General features: G+C 46.4%; 1 protein-coding gene across 2 annotated transcripts; it reads left to right on the top strand.

The window, feature by feature from the left end:
- The first annotated feature begins 283 nt into the window (after positions 1-283).
- Positions 284-8,362, top strand: SEPTIN12 (septin 12). 2 transcript variants are annotated; one of them, XM_039885278.1, is made up of 9 exons: positions 284-467; positions 2,248-2,373; positions 2,458-2,539; positions 4,098-4,235; positions 4,369-4,486; positions 4,582-4,677; positions 7,096-7,192; positions 7,981-8,032; positions 8,118-8,362. In XM_039885278.1, the coding sequence occupies exons 1-9, from the start codon at positions 305-307 to the stop codon at positions 8,311-8,313; spliced, it is 1,068 nt and encodes a 355-aa protein (XP_039741212.1). In that variant the 5' UTR covers positions 284-304; the 3' UTR covers positions 8,314-8,362. The 2 variants fall into 2 exon arrangements, with proteins under 2 accessions (XP_039741212.1, XP_039741211.1); XM_039885277.1 differs by lacking the exon at positions 4,098-4,235 and having other exon boundaries at positions 305-467.
- The last annotated feature ends 9,066 nt before the right edge of the window (positions 8,363-17,428 follow it).

Below are 17,428 nucleotides of genomic sequence, written 5' to 3'. Positions count from 1 at the left end.
CCTGCCTGGGGAATTGGGTGGGGTGAAAGTGGAAGCTGGGGTGGGGAAGGAACAGATTCCCTGGGGCTGGTACATCTCAGGGTGGGGATTCAGTCTCCCCCAAGAGGCAGCTCCCCCAGGTGCCTCTTGCCAAAACCCTTGGGTCATGGGGACTTGGAGACATAACGTGTGGGAGTGTCTGGAAGCAGAACTCAGGAGTCAGGGTTCAGAAATGAGATAACATAGGTGGTCCCATTCTGGAGCCCCAGTGACCCCCTTCTTCCCACTCCACTCGGATGACAGGTATTGTTGTGCCCTTGGTCCCATGGACCCCCTGAGGTGGTCCTCCTCCCCCAGCTCATCTGGGACCTCCAGCCCCAGGACCCCGCCCTGCGAGATGCTTGGTTACGTGGGCATCGAGGCCGTGCTTGACCAACTGAAGATCAAGGCCATGAAGATGGGGTTTGAGTTCAACATCATGGTGGTGGGTGAGTGAGGGGCGGAGGATCACAAGGGGACAGATCAATTGATGCGACCCCAGGGGCCAAGGCATGGTTACCTCACCTCTTGGGGTCTCAGTCTTCTCATTTGTTAAGTGGGCCTAAGAAGTACCTCGCAGGGATATAATTGAAAATCTGGGAAATGCTGAGTCATTAAAGGACAAAAATCACACATGAAGCCCCAACCTAACCCAAACAGAGCAATAAAATGGGGAGCTGAGGCAGCAAGTGGTGAACACCCACACTCAGATCCTGGTGCCAGCCATAAACCCACCAATCCACCACTATACAATCTTGGGCATGGTCCCTAACCCCTCTCTGCCTCAATTTCCTCATCTGGCTTAGCACAGTGCCTAGCATTTAGCATATTCTCCATGGGTCAGTTTATCTGGAATTGCATTTTTGTATATGCACAATTAATTTTATAGGTCACAACATCGCTTTTAACCAAACAAACTAGATACAACAGGACACAAAATTTCAGAGTGTGTAGCTCCAAGGGTATTATTCGAAGGCAGCACTGTCCAATAGAAATATAATATGAGCCACATATGCAATTTTTAAATTTCCAAGTAGCCATCTTTTAAAAAGTGAAACAGGTGAAATTAAGTTTAATCATCTATTCAACCCAATATATTCTAAAATGCTATCATCTCAACATATAATAATTTATATACAATTTATCCGTGAGACCTTTTAGAATTTTGTCAGACCAAGTCTGCAAAACCTGGTTTGTATTTTCCATTAAGGGCATATCTCAATTCAGACCTGCCATATTGCCAGTGGCAATAGCCAGGCGTGGCTCCCATATTGGATAGCAGAACCCTAAGGACAATTTCAGTTATATACACAAAGGGGTGTCCTGCATTGTGACACAGCATATTTCATATTGAAGGACATGGCCCACAGAGCTGGAGAAGCACCTCACAACCACAAACGGGATAGGTATATCTCACCAAGTAGCAAAAGAAGCCAGACACGAAAGAGCACATGCTGGGTGATTCCCTAAGTCAAGGGCAGGTAGAACTGCTCCTAAGTCAGGAGAGTGGCAGTCCCTGGAGGACTGGGCTCATAGTCACTGAGATGGGGCATGTGTGGCCTTAGGAGAAGCTGTGTGTTCTGTCTCTTGATCTGGTGCTGCTACATAGGTTGTTTGGTTTGCAAAAACATATCAACTCCCCATCGATAGATGAATGGATAAAGACAGTGTGGTCTAACTATCCAATGGAATAGTATTCAGCCCTGAAAAAGAATGAAGTGGTGATACATACTACAACATGGATGAACCTTGAAGACATTAAGCTGAGTGAAAGAAATCAGACACAAAAGGACACATTTTTCATGATTCCATTTATATGAAATGTTCAGAATAGGTATCCCTAGAGACAGAAAGTAGATTGGAGGTTGTTAGGGGCTGGGGGAGGGAGAAGTAGGAGAGACTGCTTCATGGGCACAGGCTTATCTTTTGTGGGTGATGAAAATGTTTTGGAGCTAGATAGAGGTGGTGGTTGCACAAACACTATTATTGTACTAAATGTCACTGAATTGTTCACTTTACATGGTTACTGGTTAATCTTTTATTAGATGAATTTTGCCTCAATAAGAAAGGGGTGGGTAAGCATCGAGGTAGACACTTATGATAGTATACACTTTTCTATATTTATGTGGTACTTAGAAAACAGTTTACTTGTTTAAAATATTTATTTAAGAGTTTGAGAAATGCTACCTAAAATGCTCACCGATATTTCTGTCATCTGGTTACTCCCAGGGCAGAGTGGGCTGGGCAAGTCCACAATGGTGAACACACTGTTCAAGTCCAAGGTATGGAAATCCACCCCACCGGGTCTGGTGGGGACCACAGCCCAGACGCTGCAGCTGCACTCAGTGACCCACGGTGAGCGAGTCCCCGCCCTCACCATCACCGCCATCCTGGCCAGCCTGGGTCCAATCTCTCCCCTCCTTTGCTCTCTCTTCACAGTCATTGAGGAGAAGGGTGTGAAGCTCAAGCTGACTGTGACTGACACACCCGGCTTTGGGGACCAGATCAACAATGACAAGTGGTGGGTCCTCTGAAGTGGAGCCAAGCCCCGGTTGCCCGTGCCCCTGCCCCTCTAGCCTCTGGGAAACGTCCCAGCCCTGGAACAACCTGGCTGTGGTATCTTTGGGCCTCAGTTTATTCATCTGTATAATGGCTGTACACAACTCTCCCTCCGAGATTGAAGGGAGTCAAGTACGTAAAGGTCTTAGCGCGCTGCTTGGCACACAGTAAGCACTCAATAAAAGTTATGGTATAGACGAGGTTAGAAGCCCGCGTGCCAGAGTCAGGATCCTGGGTTAGACCACTTTCTAGCTACATAACCTGGGACTGGTCACAGAAGCCTGATTTCCTTCTTTGTAACTTGGGGATGACGACACCCATCTTGCAGAGTTGTTCTAGGCTCTCAATGACACACACACACACAACCCCCACAAAATCAGGAGTGGTTGCATAATTTGTAGGACCCAGTGTGATGAAAATGTGGGCCCCTTGTTCAAAACCAAGAAAATGTAAGACCATGACTGCAGAACATTCAACAAAGCATGGGCCCCTCTCAGCGCAGAGCTCTGTGGGCTGCTCCCTTTACAGTCTTTCAAAGCCGGCCCTGCACATGATGCTCACTTGAGTACTATGTGCAAGCTCCGTTCTAGATCTGGGGATGCTGCAAGGAACAACAAAAATGAACGTCCTCGCCTACATGGAATTTATGTTGTCACAGGGGTGAGAGACAGCCAATGCACAAAATAATCAGCTATACACAGAGGGCGAGCCTAAACTCTACCATCCAAACAGGACATTTCTGAGAGTTAAAGGGGTACAGAGCCATAGGGGGTTGCAATCTTAAGCAGAACAGTCAAGAAAGACTTCCTGAAAAAAAGTGAGATTCGGACACAGACTTCCAGGAGATGAGAGAATGAACCATGTGGACATGTGGGGAAGAGTGTTCAAGGCTGAGAGTCACATGTGCTAAGGCCCTGAGGCGGACGGGCTGGTGTGGCTGGCAAGCAGGAGCAACAGGGAGAGGAAGAGGAGCGAGCAGGCAGGAAGCAGCGGTTGGGTGGTGAAGGGCCTTGGAGGGAAATGAAAGGACTTTGGCTTTTCCTCAGCCCCCGGAAGCTGAGCAGGAAAGTGATGCAATCTGAATCCTGCTTTTAGAAGAATCTTCTGTGCTGCTGTTGGCAATAGCCCGCAGAGGGAAGGGGCCCAGGGAGAGGAGTCAGGAGATCTTTGCCACTATCAGGCAGGAGTCCATGGTGGTTTGAATCAGGCCAGCAGCAATTTCTCTCATTCAATACTCACTCCCCACTACCACCACCAGAGTATGTTCTTATCGTCCCTACTTTACACACAAGGGAAGGTGAGGCCTCAGCTTGAGAATGCCAGGCGTCCCTCTCTGATGGTGCAGGGGAGTGGGAGCATACTCAGGTGCCCAAGCACCTTGGGTTGTGCAAGGCTGAAGGTCTTGCATCCCGGGAGAACCAGGGCGATTGGTCACACTCAGGGGAGACCAGCCAGAGGCCCCAGGGAGGCAGGTGGGGCTCCTGGGCACGATCCTGAGTTGGGTCCATCTCCCACTCCAGCTGGGACCCCATCTTGAGCTACATCAATGAACAGTACGAGCGGTACCTGCAGGAGGAGATCCTTATCACCCGCCAACGTCACATCCCTGACACCCGGGTGCACTGCTGTGTGTACTTCGTGCCGCCCACTGGGCACTGGTGAGGTGGCTGGACCATTTGGGCAGAGAGGAGGAGGAGGAGGAAGGGGCCCCAGCATGGGCTATGGGCTGGCACCCCCCTCACTCATACACTTGCTGCTGCTGCCACCACCATCACTGCCCCGTCTGAGCAGCCTGCGGCCCCTGGACATTGAGTTCCTGCAGCGGCTGTGCCAGACTGTGAATGTGGTGCCCGTGATCGCACGGGCTGACAGCCTGACCATTGAAGAGCGAGAGACCTTCAGGCGCCAGGTGAACTAAGTGCCTGGGCCAAGGCTGTGGTCAGCGGAGGTGGGAAGGAGCAGAGTGCACAAGGTGAGCTGAGGTTACCTGCGTGTGGTCCCCAGATCCAGCATGACCTCAGGACTCACTACATCGATGTGTACCCGCAGAAGTGCTTCGATGAGGACATCAATGACAGGATCCTCAATAGCAAGATCAGGGTAGGAGGCCATGGTGGGGCAGGAGGCTGGTGGGACCAAGGCCACCTGATTTTCTTTTCATTCATCCTTTCCATCTGAAGATTACAGCTAGGAAAAAGTTCACATATTTCTAGCAGGTATGAATCTCTATCCATCCAGAAACTTAAGGTGAGCAAAAAATAAGTCATATGAACAACCCACAGAATGGGAGAAAATATTTGCTAATGATATATCTGATAAGGGACTTGTATCCTGATTATATAAAGAACTCTTACAAATCAATAATAAAAGACAATTCAATTTAAAAATGGGCAAAGGATCTCAAATAGACATTTATCCAAAGAATTTATATAAATGGCCAATAGCATATGAAAAGATGTTCGACTTCATTAGTCATTAGGGAAATGCAAATCAAAACCACAAGATACTTCACATCCACTAGGATGGCTATTATCAAAATGACTGACAATAACAAGTTAGTGGAGAAATTGAGACTCACACATTACTGGTGGGAATGTCAAATGGTACAGTCGCTTTGGACAACAGTGTGACAGTTCTTCGGAAGGTTAATCACTGAGTTACCATATGACCCAGTAATTCTACTCCCAAAAGAAATGAAAACCTATGTCCACATAAAAACTTGTACACAAATGTTTATAGCAGTGTTTCATAATAGCCAAAAAGTGGAAACAATCCTAATGTCCATTACCTTATGAATGGATAAACAAAGGTGGTCTAGCCACATGATGGAACATTGTGGCCATAGAAAAGAATGAGGTTCTGAAAATGCTACAACATGGATAAACCTTGAAAATATGAAGCTCAGTGAAAGAAGCCAGACATAAAAGGCCATGTGTTGAATGATTCCATTATTCGAAATGTCCATAACAGGCAACTCTACAGAGATAGAAAGTAGATCAGTGGTTGCCAGGAGCTGGGGGTCAGAGTGAATGAGAAGTGACTGCTAGCGGGTCCAGGGTTACTTTTTGAGGTGACGGAAATGCTGTAGAATTAGATTGTGGTGATGGTTGCACAATTTTGTGGATATACTAAGCGCCATTGAACTGTACCTCTAAGAGTGAATTTTACAATATGTGATTTATTTCTCAATAAAGCCATTACAAAAAGGGAAGAGGGAAATAGCTCACATCTTCGTTTTCTCTGACTTAACTGAATTCTAACTCCAAGCCCCCATCTTCCTGACCTTGTGGTGCATCCAATGTCGGTCCATCTGGACCCTGCAAACCACCAGGATGAGGCCTGGGGTTCATCATCCATAGACATCAGGCTTCAACTCCCTCCCCACAGGGCCCCTGCTAGCCTACACAGTGATCTAGTTTGGATTAGAAAAATGCAGCAGCTTCCTCTACAGTAGGGGGCCTACACTGCCTCATGACCAGTTGCCTCTGTGCAGTGCACAGACCGCACATCTGTACATGGAGGCTCTGTTTCCCGTCTGGCATACAATTTCTCTACACATTCCCTCTTCCCGCTCCCCTCTGGAGCAATCAACAGGATTTCCTGTGGAAGATTCAAAGAGCTCTGACCTTAACCAACTTCCTGCTTTCTGTCCTGAGGAGGGCAAAGACGGCCACCTGGCCACAGCTGGAACAGAGCTAGGAGAAATACGAGGAGCATATTCTTAAATCTCAATAAATCATCCAGACACATAACATTATCGAAGGTTTACTACAGGCTGGCACATAATAAATGTGCAACAGATAGTTATTATTATTGGCATCAATATTATTCCCTGTCACTAATTAACTGTGAATTAAAAACAAACCCATATATAGCACTTAGGAGTTTTTGAGTTTGCATCTTCACTTCTGGAACATGTAAACAACTAGAATTTACAACAGGGTTTAGTGAACTTTTTTGTGACATGCCAGATGATGGTAAATATTTTAGACTTTGTGGGCCAAGCGGTCCCTGCCACAATTATTCAACTCTACTGTGGTAGTCTGAAAGTCACAAAGATAAGAGTCACTGAATGGGCAAGGCCGTGTACCAATGAACTTTACAGAGAAAAACTAAAGGTGGGCCCTGGTTGGCCTGTGAGCCACAGGTGGCCAAACCCTGGTTCATAACATCATGATAACTGTTGAAGGTGATTACTGTTCTTGCTTCACAGGTGAGAGATTTGATGTTAGCAAGATTACGTTAGTAAGGTGGCTATTAGTAATGACACAGCTTCCAAGAGTTGTTCTGCTAACCTTTAATTATGCTAAGCACTTCTCAAACATCCTATGTCAGTACTGTGATGACTCTCACTTTCCAAATAAGGAAACTGATTGGATTTCTATCTTCTGACTTGTTAGATATCATGTACGCCTTCTACTACTTTCTCCTTTCTCTCCCCACAAAGGACAGCAACCCCCTGCCCCGCCTCTACCGGGGGTAGGAGACCAACCCTCCCATCTTGGCCCCTCCCCTCAGGAACGGATCCCCTTTGCTGTGGTTGGGGCTGACCGAGAGCACCTAGTGAACGGGAGGTGTGTGCTGGGCCGGAAGACGAAGTGGGGCATCATTGAAGGTCAGTGAAGGCATTTGGGGAGCGTGAGTGGGGCACCAGGACACGCCCTATATTGCCTTTGGGATCCTTAGCACCTATCATAGGGCCCCGTGGTTAACAGATAGACCTTGGATGAGTCCCTCTTTACAGCTGGGAGGCCTCAGGCAAGTTACTGACTCTCTGGACCTCAGTTTCCTCACAGTAAAATGGGCATCATGGTAGCATCAACCTCATAGAGTGGTTGGAGGAGGCAGAGCCACAGCTCTGCATAATGCCAGGCACCCACAAGGTGCCCTATTCGTGTGCCAGAATTTATTGTGGGCCTACTATGTGCCCCGTGTACTATGTGCAGTTCCTCATGGTAGACAGTGAAAGCAGGACCAACAGGGTCCCTATTCCCATAGAGTTAACAAGATGATAACGGATGAGTGAAGCACCATGAAGGAAATATGCAGGGCGGGAGGTGGGGCCTCCCTGAGGGTGAGACTGGAAGGTAAAGGAACAGCAGCCAGGACCTGAGCCCCCAGTTTATCAACATAATTATTAAAAGTAGAATATAATATACATTATACATGGTATAATAAGTGTAATATAATATAGTTATTATTAAGTATATAATAAATAAATAATCAGTGGATTCATTGATTCAACAACTATTTGTAGGAACCACCTGTACCAGGTGCTGGGGACGCAGCAATGCATGAATGAATAAATGAAGATGGGGAGGTGGGATAAGGGGGGTGCAAGGGCAGTGGTGGGTATTAGGTGTCGTGCAGCACACAGTGGGCATTCGGTGTCCTGTCTTGCAGTGGAGAACATGGCGCACTGTGAATTTCCCCTCCTGAGAGACCTGCTCATCCGGTGAGGGTGTAGGGAGCCCAGGGGGCTGCAGGGGGCCTGGGGTTTGCCATGGCTGGCCTGGGCTGACCTCCTGCCCATCTCCCAGCTCCCACCTCCAAGATCTGAAGGACATCACCCACAACGTCCACTACGAGAACTACCGAGTCTGCAGACTCAACGAGAGCGACGTGCTGCCCCGCGGGCCCGGCTGGGTGAACCTGGCCCCAGCCCCCACCAGCCCTCCTGCCACCCCTGGGCCCTCAAAGGTCCGCCGGCGGACCCAAGACAATTCCACAGAGTAGTACTGAGCATGGGCACACCCCAAAACACACCTGTGTACTAGAGCATGTATTAAAGGTGGACATTGCTTTTTAGAAAAAGCTGTACTTTGAAAACACAAAGCGTTTTGTAAATAACTTCTTTGAGCTAACCTCAATAAAAGTATGGTTCTTTTTTAAGTGATAGCCTGAGACCCCAGGCCCTAGGGAGTCATGAAGGCCTGGGAGGGTGGGCCTTGATGACCAGCTCCTTCTGCCTCCAAACCAGAGTCAAGTTCCAAAGCCGGCTCTGACCTTCCCCCAAGGGAAGGTCAACCCTCCCTTCAGGCCCAGGGCCAGGCCCACAGCTCAGAAACACTCCTGTCATTGCCTGCCTTCTCTCAATTCTGCACCCCGCCATCTGCCACTCCATGTGCCTGCCCAGGCCTTCCTCTTTGCCCTGCCCTGGCCAATCTAAGCACAGTGAGAAATAGCTCCAACTTTGAAGTCTGGCAAAGCTGATGTGACATCCCTTCTCTGCCATGTAACCTTGAGCAAATCATTTACTTTTCCTGGGCCTCAGTTTCCTCATCTATACAATGGGATAGCAGCATCGCTTTCATAGTTCTGTTATGCAGATGATTCCTGGAATGTGCCTGCCACAGCTTGGAGAAATGGTTCTCAGGCTGGGATGAGGGGAACAGGAGAGAGCTTGATTGGGACAGAGGCTGTGCTTGCAGAATGTGGGAGCACTTCCCAAAACTTTCCAAAACCCTCAAAAATAAAGGGACTTCATGGAAGCCCACATGGTGGGGACCTGAAGCTCAGTTTGGTAACAAAAGGACAGGCAACTTCTATCATCCAGAAGGGAACACCCAAGCTCCTGCAGGGAGAGAGTATGTGGTGAGCATTCAGTAAATGACAATGAATGTGCTAAGGGGTCTCCAGAGAAAGAGATCCAATAGGACACATGGAGACAGATATATTGCAGGAATTGGCTCACACAGTTATGGAGGTGAGAAGTCCCACGATATGCTGTCTGCAAGCTGGAGACCCAGAAAAGCTGGTGGTATAATTCACTTCGAGTCCAAAAGTTTGACAACTGGGAGGCCAATGGTATAATCCCCAGTTGGAATGCAAGCACACAAGACCTAAGCTCCCTGATGTCCGAGGGCAGAAGACAGATGTCTCAGCTTAAGCAGAGAGGATTTTCCCTCTTCCTCCACCTTTTTGTTCTATTTGCACCCTCAAGGGACTAGATGATGTCCACCCACAATCTTTACTCAGTCTACTGAATCCAATGCTAATCTCTTCCAGAGACACCCTCACAGACACACATAGAAATAATGTTTACCAGCCATAATGTTTGCCCAGTCGTTGAAACATAAAATTAATCATTACATCATCTACAAGTTACCTCTTCCATGAAGTCCTCCTTGACTTCCCAGGCCAATGTACTCACTGTACACTCGGTGTATATATCACATGGTTTGTTTTCTGGTCAATATCCCCCATTGGACTGAGAGCCCTATGAGGGAAGGGATATGTCAACTTCATCCTGCACATGACAGGTGCTCAGGACCTGGCTCTTAAATGAATGAACCCAGCAACCTCTGCCCCATAGCTATTTTCCCATCAGATTCACAAAGCGGCTGACTCCAGGCTTGGGGGGGACCCACACCACCCACGCCAGCATCTCAGAGTTGGTGTGTCACCTCGCAGGGACTGAGCACATTCTCAAAGTTAATATTAGCCCTGGGCAATGAATGTTGCAAAGTCTATACCATTTCAAAAGGATACGCCCTTTGGCTCAGCAATTATATTTCTAGGAACTAATCTTACAGATAAACCAGTGTTTTTCAACCTCACTATTGATTTGGAGCTGATCCTTCTTTGCTGCAGGAGCTGTTCCGTGCATTGCCGTATATTTAGCAGCATCCCCGGGCCTCCACCCACTAGATGCCAGTAGCACTGACTGGACCCCACATACACACACACTGTGACAATCAAAAATGTCTGTAGACATTGTCCAATGTCTCCTTGGGGGCACAATCTCCCAGGTTGAGAACCAATAGTGGTACCTACTGCAATATAGATGAGAAACAGCCTACCTGCCCACCCGGAGTGAACTGGAAAGTAAATCATGGGACATTCATACCATGTATATTAGTTTCCTATGGCTGGTGTAACAAATGGGCCCAAACCTGGTGGCTTAAACGACACACATTTATGTTCTCACAGTTCTGGAGGTCAGAAGTCTGAGATTAGTATCACTGGGTCAAAATGAAGGTGTTAGCAGGTTGAGCTGCCTCTGGAGGCTCTAGAGAATTTGTTTCCTTGCCTTTACCACTTCTAGAGACTGCCAGCATTTCTGGGCTCATGGCCCCTTCCTCCATCTTGCTTCTGTTGTCACATTGCTTCCTGTAGTCAAATCTCCCTCTGCCTTCCTCTTATAAGGATGCTTGTGATTACATTGGACTCACTGGAATAATCCAGGATAATCTCATCTCGAAATCCTTAATCATATTTGCAAAGTATCTTTTGTCTTATAGAATAATATAGGTTCTGGAGCAGGAATTGGATATCTTTGTGGGGCCATTCTTCCACCCACCAAACGACAGAATACAACATGGTCCTTCAAAAGAATGAAGTAAGACAAACCTGGCATAATCTCCCTTATATGTGGGCTCTAAATGAGTTGTAGTCAGAGAAACAGAGTAGAATGGTGGTTGCCAGGGGCTGGGGGTGCAGGAAATGGGGAGATATTGGTCAAAGGGTACAAACTTTCAGTTATAACATGAATAAATTCTGGAAATCTAATGTATAGCATAGTGATTATAGTTAACAATATATTATATCCTTGAAAGTTGCTAAGAGAGTAGATCTTAAATGTTCTCACCACACACACACAAAAATATAACTATGTGTTAACTAACTTTATTGCTGTAATCATTTTACAATATATTTGTATATCACCTTAAACTTACACAATGTTACCTGTCAATTATATTTTAATAAACCTAGAGGAGAAAAAAAATAGAGACAGCTCTACAATCATTCATGTGTTCTTTCTAGGAACAGATCTCCTGGGCCCACTGTGAGCTGCTACAGAGGCTGGGGCTCAGCAGGGACAAAATTAAGTCACTGCCCTCAGGAGCTTGTACCTGGGTCGAGCAAGATGACAATAAACCAAACGAGTAAAATTCTGAGCATGTTGCATTGAGATGGGTGCTCTGGCACCAAGTAAGGCATTTAAGGAGTATAGGATTATCTAGGATTGAAGGAGTTTGGAATTATAAGGGGGTCAGGGAGGGCCAAGCTGAGAATTAGACTCTGAGTAAAAGTGTGATGGAGTAAAGGAATAAACCATAGAGATATCTGGGGGCAGAGCATTCTACACAGAAGGAAAAGAGGACTCTGCAAGTGCAAAGGCCCTGGGGCAGGAGTGTACTGGACATGTTCAGGCAAGAAGTCCTATGTGTCCAGAGCAGTATGAACCAGGGGAGAGAGGGGTAGGTTGGGTATGGAATGAAGACAGAGGTGGGAGAAGGGCAGGCCCACAGTCTATCCAATCTGAGTTCCCTATCATGACTCTATTGGTACAGATTTTGATGGACCACCTAAGGATACTGATGAGAACACAAGGAGCAATAGAGTGCACAGTGGATGGCAGCACACGGAGCATTAAGTATCTCAGGACACGTACTCAAGACACTGGGGTAAAAGGTTGCTTCGGGGGAGGGCAACTGGACTGCGGATCAAGAGTAGGAAGGAGATATAATTTTCACTCTATCTCCTTTTGTACTGAGTGAATGGCTTCTTAACCAGGCACGTGTATTACCTGTTCAAATTACCTATTCGAAAAACATTAGTACATTTACAATATTAGCTCTTGGCCCTGACCAGGGTCACCAGGGGGAACTGATAGTCTAACTCCTCCATCCCCCTTCCTGGTCACTCTGCTGTGGCCCTGCCCACAATTGGCATCTCCTCCAAGCTCTAATAACCTCCTCTCTTTGCATTCGCACCCTGCTGCCCACTTTTGTTCACTGGGGCAATCTTTTTTTGCGGGGAGGGTGGGGTATTATGGAAAGTGTTGGTCCTGCTCTTTGCTGATGACTTTACCTCCAGTTCTGGAAGGTCTTGCCACATCCATGGCGACTGCAGCTCATGCGTGGCACAACTCTTGTTTGTGTACTGAATAAAGGTCAGGTACAGATTTCTTCTGCATTTCTCGCCTTACACAAGAACAAAGTCCTTATCTGACACATCTTGGGATTCCCCAAGCCCAGCAAGCGTGGGTTCCAACCTTTGCCACTTTTTAACTGCAAGACTTTAGACAAGTCACTCTACATCCCAGAATCCACTTCCCTCATGTGTGAAATGGGGATAGCAACACCAACCTCCTAAAAAGGTTGTGTGAGGACAAACCTGCTTAGAGATGCCAACGTCCCATAGGAAGCAGTTTTTCTGACTGACTTGTTTTGTAGGTGGGGCGGGTTGAATTGTGCGGTACACTAAGCAGGTTCATGTCTTCATGAAATAGTCATCATATTAAATAACAATAGGGAGCTTTTTTTTTTTAATGGAGAATCACAAAATGAATTCCCGTGTACCTGGTACAATAAAACATCCGCCAGATTACATGGGCAAGGATGTTCATAACAGCTTTATACATAATAGGCCCAAACTGGAAAGGGAAAATGTCTAGTTACATGAGAGTGGATCAATTGTGCTATAGGCATACAATGCTCCCTGACAATAAAAACGAACCAACTACTGACACGCGCAAGAGCTTGGATGAATCTCAGAGACACAATGATGAGTAAAAGATGCCAGACAGCAAAGAAAACATACTGTGTGGATGTCACTTATAGAGTTCAAGAATAGGAAAAATTAGTTTAAGGTAACAGATAGCAGATCAGTGGTTTTGGGCAAGAACTGGAGGAACTGATGGGGACGGAGGGCAAGAGGTAGCCTTCTAAAGTATTAAGAATGACCTATATCTTGATCTAGGTGATTACACAGATGTATAGATTTGTAAAATTTTTTCAGACATACACTTTAGATTTGTACACTTAAAAGATTTGTACACTTTACACGTTATACCTCGAGTAAAAGATTTTTATAGAAAAATGTTTAAAATTATAATGGAAACAGTATACAGCCAATGAGGCCTGCTTAAAAATTAGCACTGCATTTATTTAAAATTATTTATGAAAACATTTGCTAGTTTTCAATACTTCAAGAATGCAAAATCCCAAGAATGACTATTTTTGTCATTGTTAAAAATGCACATTAAAACTTGCAGTCACATCTCTCTCCAACTCCTGCCCCACTTCCATGAGTAATAATGATCCAGAATTCGGTGTTATCCAAAACCCAAGCATTTCTGTACACTTTTAGTACATATGTATATATACCTACATATGTATTGTTTTGCATGTTTTTATAATTGATGGAAATGATAGCATACTGCCACTTGCTTTTTTGCTCAACATCATCTCTTGAGATTATCTGACTTTGGCATTACAAATACTGCTCTGAACACAGAGGTATTTTTTTTTTTTTTTACAAAATTAGCACGTATTAAGCCTTTTATATGTGTCAGGCATTGTTTCATCTCTTCATCACAATGGAGCCTATAGCAGATGTTATCCCCATTTTATGAGAGTTAGTCTTGATGTCTTTCTCCTTCATCCCAACCAAATCGAACACCAGGCCCTGTTGATTCTGCTTCAGGAATCTAGGTCAGCTCTCTCCCTCACTACCATCATTACTAGTATTCTCTCAACTTTGGATCATTCTAGGAGCTTCCAGCTGGTCTCACTGTTCCCCTCTGGTCTCCCTGAGATCTGTACTCCACAAAGTTTCTTATCCTATTCCGACAGTACCCTGTTTAAACCCCCAAATTCTATTGGCTTCCCACTGCTCTTAGGAAAAAATCCTCAATCCTCACCGGAGCCTCCTTCGCCCTCCTACACGATCCCACCTCTCTGGCCTCCTCTCCCAACCCTCACCCTCCGCTTCCCCTCCCGGAGAGTCAACCTGGGCCACGCTGGTTTTCCTTTCTATCCCTCAAACGCACCGTGATCTCTCAGGCATCAGGACCTTCACACCTGCGGTACCTGTGTGGAACTCTCTCCCCCAACTCCCCAGGTTAACTCTATGCTGCCTTCAGACCTCCGCTCAACCGTCACTTCTTCCCTGAGGGAGTCAAGTCCCCTCTTCTATATCCCTTGGCGGCATCTATCAAAGAGGTGACTAAATTATTTGGGCAGTTATTTTGTCCACTGTATGCCTCTTTCGGTAGAATGCAGGCTCCATGAAAGCAAGCAGCTGCTCATCACTGCAGTGACCCCAGAACCTAGCCCTGCTGGCAGATGGGAAGACTCAATATGCGGCTTTACAAATATATATGTGAACGAGTAGTTTTGAACGAGTTAATGTGCCCCATTCACAGATGTGGAAACTGAGGCTCAGAGCACGCAAGGGATCTTCGCCTCAGCGACAAGGACGCCGCAGTCCTGAGACTAACGTCTCTTTCTCCCGGCCCCCTCCCAGAGACACCTCCCACAGACACCTTCATGCCAGCGCTACACCGTCCACGGAAGATCCACGGTATTAGCCACTCCGGCGCGGTGCGGAGGGCTCTGGAAAACATACTCCACCCCACTCCGCGGCCCTGGTGACTTCCGCTTCCGGGGGGCACGGTCCTCTCGCGAGGCTTTGGAGAAGACGCGAGAGACAACTGTGGCCGTTGTGGCCGCTGCGGAGGCAGCTGGCGATAGCTGGTCTGGGCTAGATCTCTGTTGTCCCATCTTGGACGTAGACTTTGTTCGCCGCGCTGCTGCTCTTCGCAGCCGGGCGCCGCGGCTCTCTCCTGGGTGCAGAGGTTGACTCTCCGGGAGGGGAAGCGACTCGCGTACGGTCGCAGCCAGCGGGGCAGGGGCGGGTCGCAAATGATGACCGCCACCCATACCTGGACGTTGGCAGTGGGGTCGCGGGCGCGCCCCAGACAGGGAAACTCCGGTGAGCGAGTTCGCCAGAGAGGACAAGGAGAGAGAATCATGTGTAGAGCTGACTGAGGCCTTCCGATACATGGGCTATTTTCACGGGCTAAGGTGCATTAACCTGGTACTTAGGAGCTGGGGTTCTGGAATCAAAGATGTGGGTGGGTCCCAATTCCATTTCTGTCACTTCCTAACTATGTTACCCTTCGTGAGTTCAATACTTAAAACTCCCAGAGCCTCAGGTTTTTCTTTTCTTACCCTGTAGAGATAATCACAGTACTTCTATTATTACTAAATTAGGAAAAAACGGAGTGCAAATGTTTATTGCCTGGTGCTCAGGAGTCGATGGCTATTATTTAGAAGGAAGCAGGCAGGGACTGTTTCGGTTTGGAAATTGTTGGTTTGGGAAGGGCGGGCTGCACCTTGACCTGAGAGGCTTTATCTTCTAGAGAGAAGGTAGGCAAAGACCCTTGGCATCTCTCTTGCAGCCTTATCTTGAACAACTTCTGCCTTTAGAAATGAGAACCCCAAAGGGTACGTCGGTCTTCTCCAGAGCAGTCTTCCTGTCAGGGATAGGGAGCCTGTTTACCCTGGAAGTGGTGGCAAAGATTATCTTCTTGACAACTCTACTCAGGCTCTTCTGAACTCTCTATTAGGTCCTGACTTTGGGAATTCCATGTTCATCTCTGGATTGTCCAGTTTTAGCAAGAATCCTGATAAGTCAGTTTAGCCAGAACGCCTCACTCTCAATATCTGATTGGATTCCTCAACCTCTAGCATCCCTCAGGTAATGGCCAATCACCTTGATCTGCCTTCAACAAGAATCCCCTCTTATTAATCCCCACTCCCTCCCCTGCTATAAATTTCAGCTCTTTCTTGGATTTAGAATTGAATGTGATCTCTCCACTGCAAAATTTCATTGCAGTGGTCCCTACACCTATGTCTGCGGTCCTGAACAATGTCCTTACCATTCCTTAACAAGTGACATGAATTTTTTTTTTAAGCATTGATTAAGAAGCCTATTCCTTAACTGTACCTTTCTCATTCTCCCTGAGTCTATCTCTGTCTCTCTCACAGGCTGGCCATCCTCTGTATGGTTGGCTTCAGCCCAAGCAAATTTTTTAGGGAGTAAGCTGGACATTTTACTTCTATTTATCTTTGCTTAGCTCCGGCCTCCTGTCTAAGCAAGCCTTTGAAGAAAGTATTGATGACAAAGATGCTGGCTTCCCTCCTTGAGGTAGAGCTCAGGTGAATGAATGTTCCTTTTGTCTAAATATTCTCTATCTAAAAGAGCAACTGTGTGTCCAATCTCGTCTGAGCTTGGAAGCTAAACAGGGTTGGGCCTGGTTAGTACTTGGATGGGAGACCACCTAGGAATACCAAGTGCTGTAGGCATTTAAAACAAACGAACAAACCCACGGACTTAGTGCTTAAAAAACATTAGCTTTTATTAGCTCATGGACACTTTAGAAAAGTATAATAAAACACCCGTTATATATCAGGTTTGGGGCATGGTAGCTCTCTGATGACTCTTCTAGATAACTTAATCAAATTAGCTGACCTATTTGACTCTTAATGAATTGTTCATTTGAATCAGTCATTTGGGAAATTGCAACCAAAGATAATTCAAATTTTTACAGCACTTGATCACAGACCAATTTTTCCCCAGCCACAATTAAATAAGAGTAAATGTGAGCTGAACCAGTGGCCTAGTATGTGTCATGGAACTGCATCACTCATCTGAAGATAATCATCCCCTCTGCCTTGAGAGGAAAATATATGTGTACTGTGCTGCTTAGTTGTTTGCAAACTTCTGTGAGTATGAGGCTGCCCTTTTAACTGAATTATTTTGTAGACTCCATAAACACGGAAGACAAGCTATATTTATAAGTATAAATAAAAATAGTGATATGTGTGTCTAACTATAAATACTTTATACTATAAACAGTGCTTGGGGCTGTAATGGGTCTGTGGGCCTCTCACAGGAACTCCACAGCCCCAGGTGTCCCAGATCCACAAATTAAGACTCACAGACTTCATCCTAGTGCAGTTACAAGTCATGAAGCCAGAGCCAATGTTTATGGAGTGTCTGTTACAGGCTGGAGATTGTCACAGGTGCTTTACAAACATAATCTGATCTAATCCTG

The sequence above is a fragment of the Pteropus medius genome, unplaced genomic scaffold (assembly GCF_902729225.1).
Source record: "Pteropus medius unplaced genomic scaffold, Ma_sr-lr_union100, whole genome shotgun sequence".
NCBI classification, from domain to species: domain Eukaryota; kingdom Metazoa; phylum Chordata; class Mammalia; order Chiroptera; family Pteropodidae; genus Pteropus; species Pteropus medius.
This window is presented reverse-complemented; position numbering and strand designations above follow the sequence as displayed.

Coding starts and splice junctions, on each gene's coding strand:
- SEPTIN12 (XM_039885278.1), top strand. CDS start 305: ATGGACCCCCTGAGGTGGTCCTCCTCCCCCAGCTCATCTGGGACCTCC. Junction 2,540..4,097: donor CAGATCAACAATGACAAGTG/GTGGGTCCTCTG, acceptor CTCCCACTCCAG/CTGGGACCCCATCTTGAGCT. Junction 7,193..7,980: donor GAAGTGGGGCATCATTGAAG/GTCAGTGAAGGC, acceptor CCTGTCTTGCAG/TGGAGAACATGGCGCACTGT.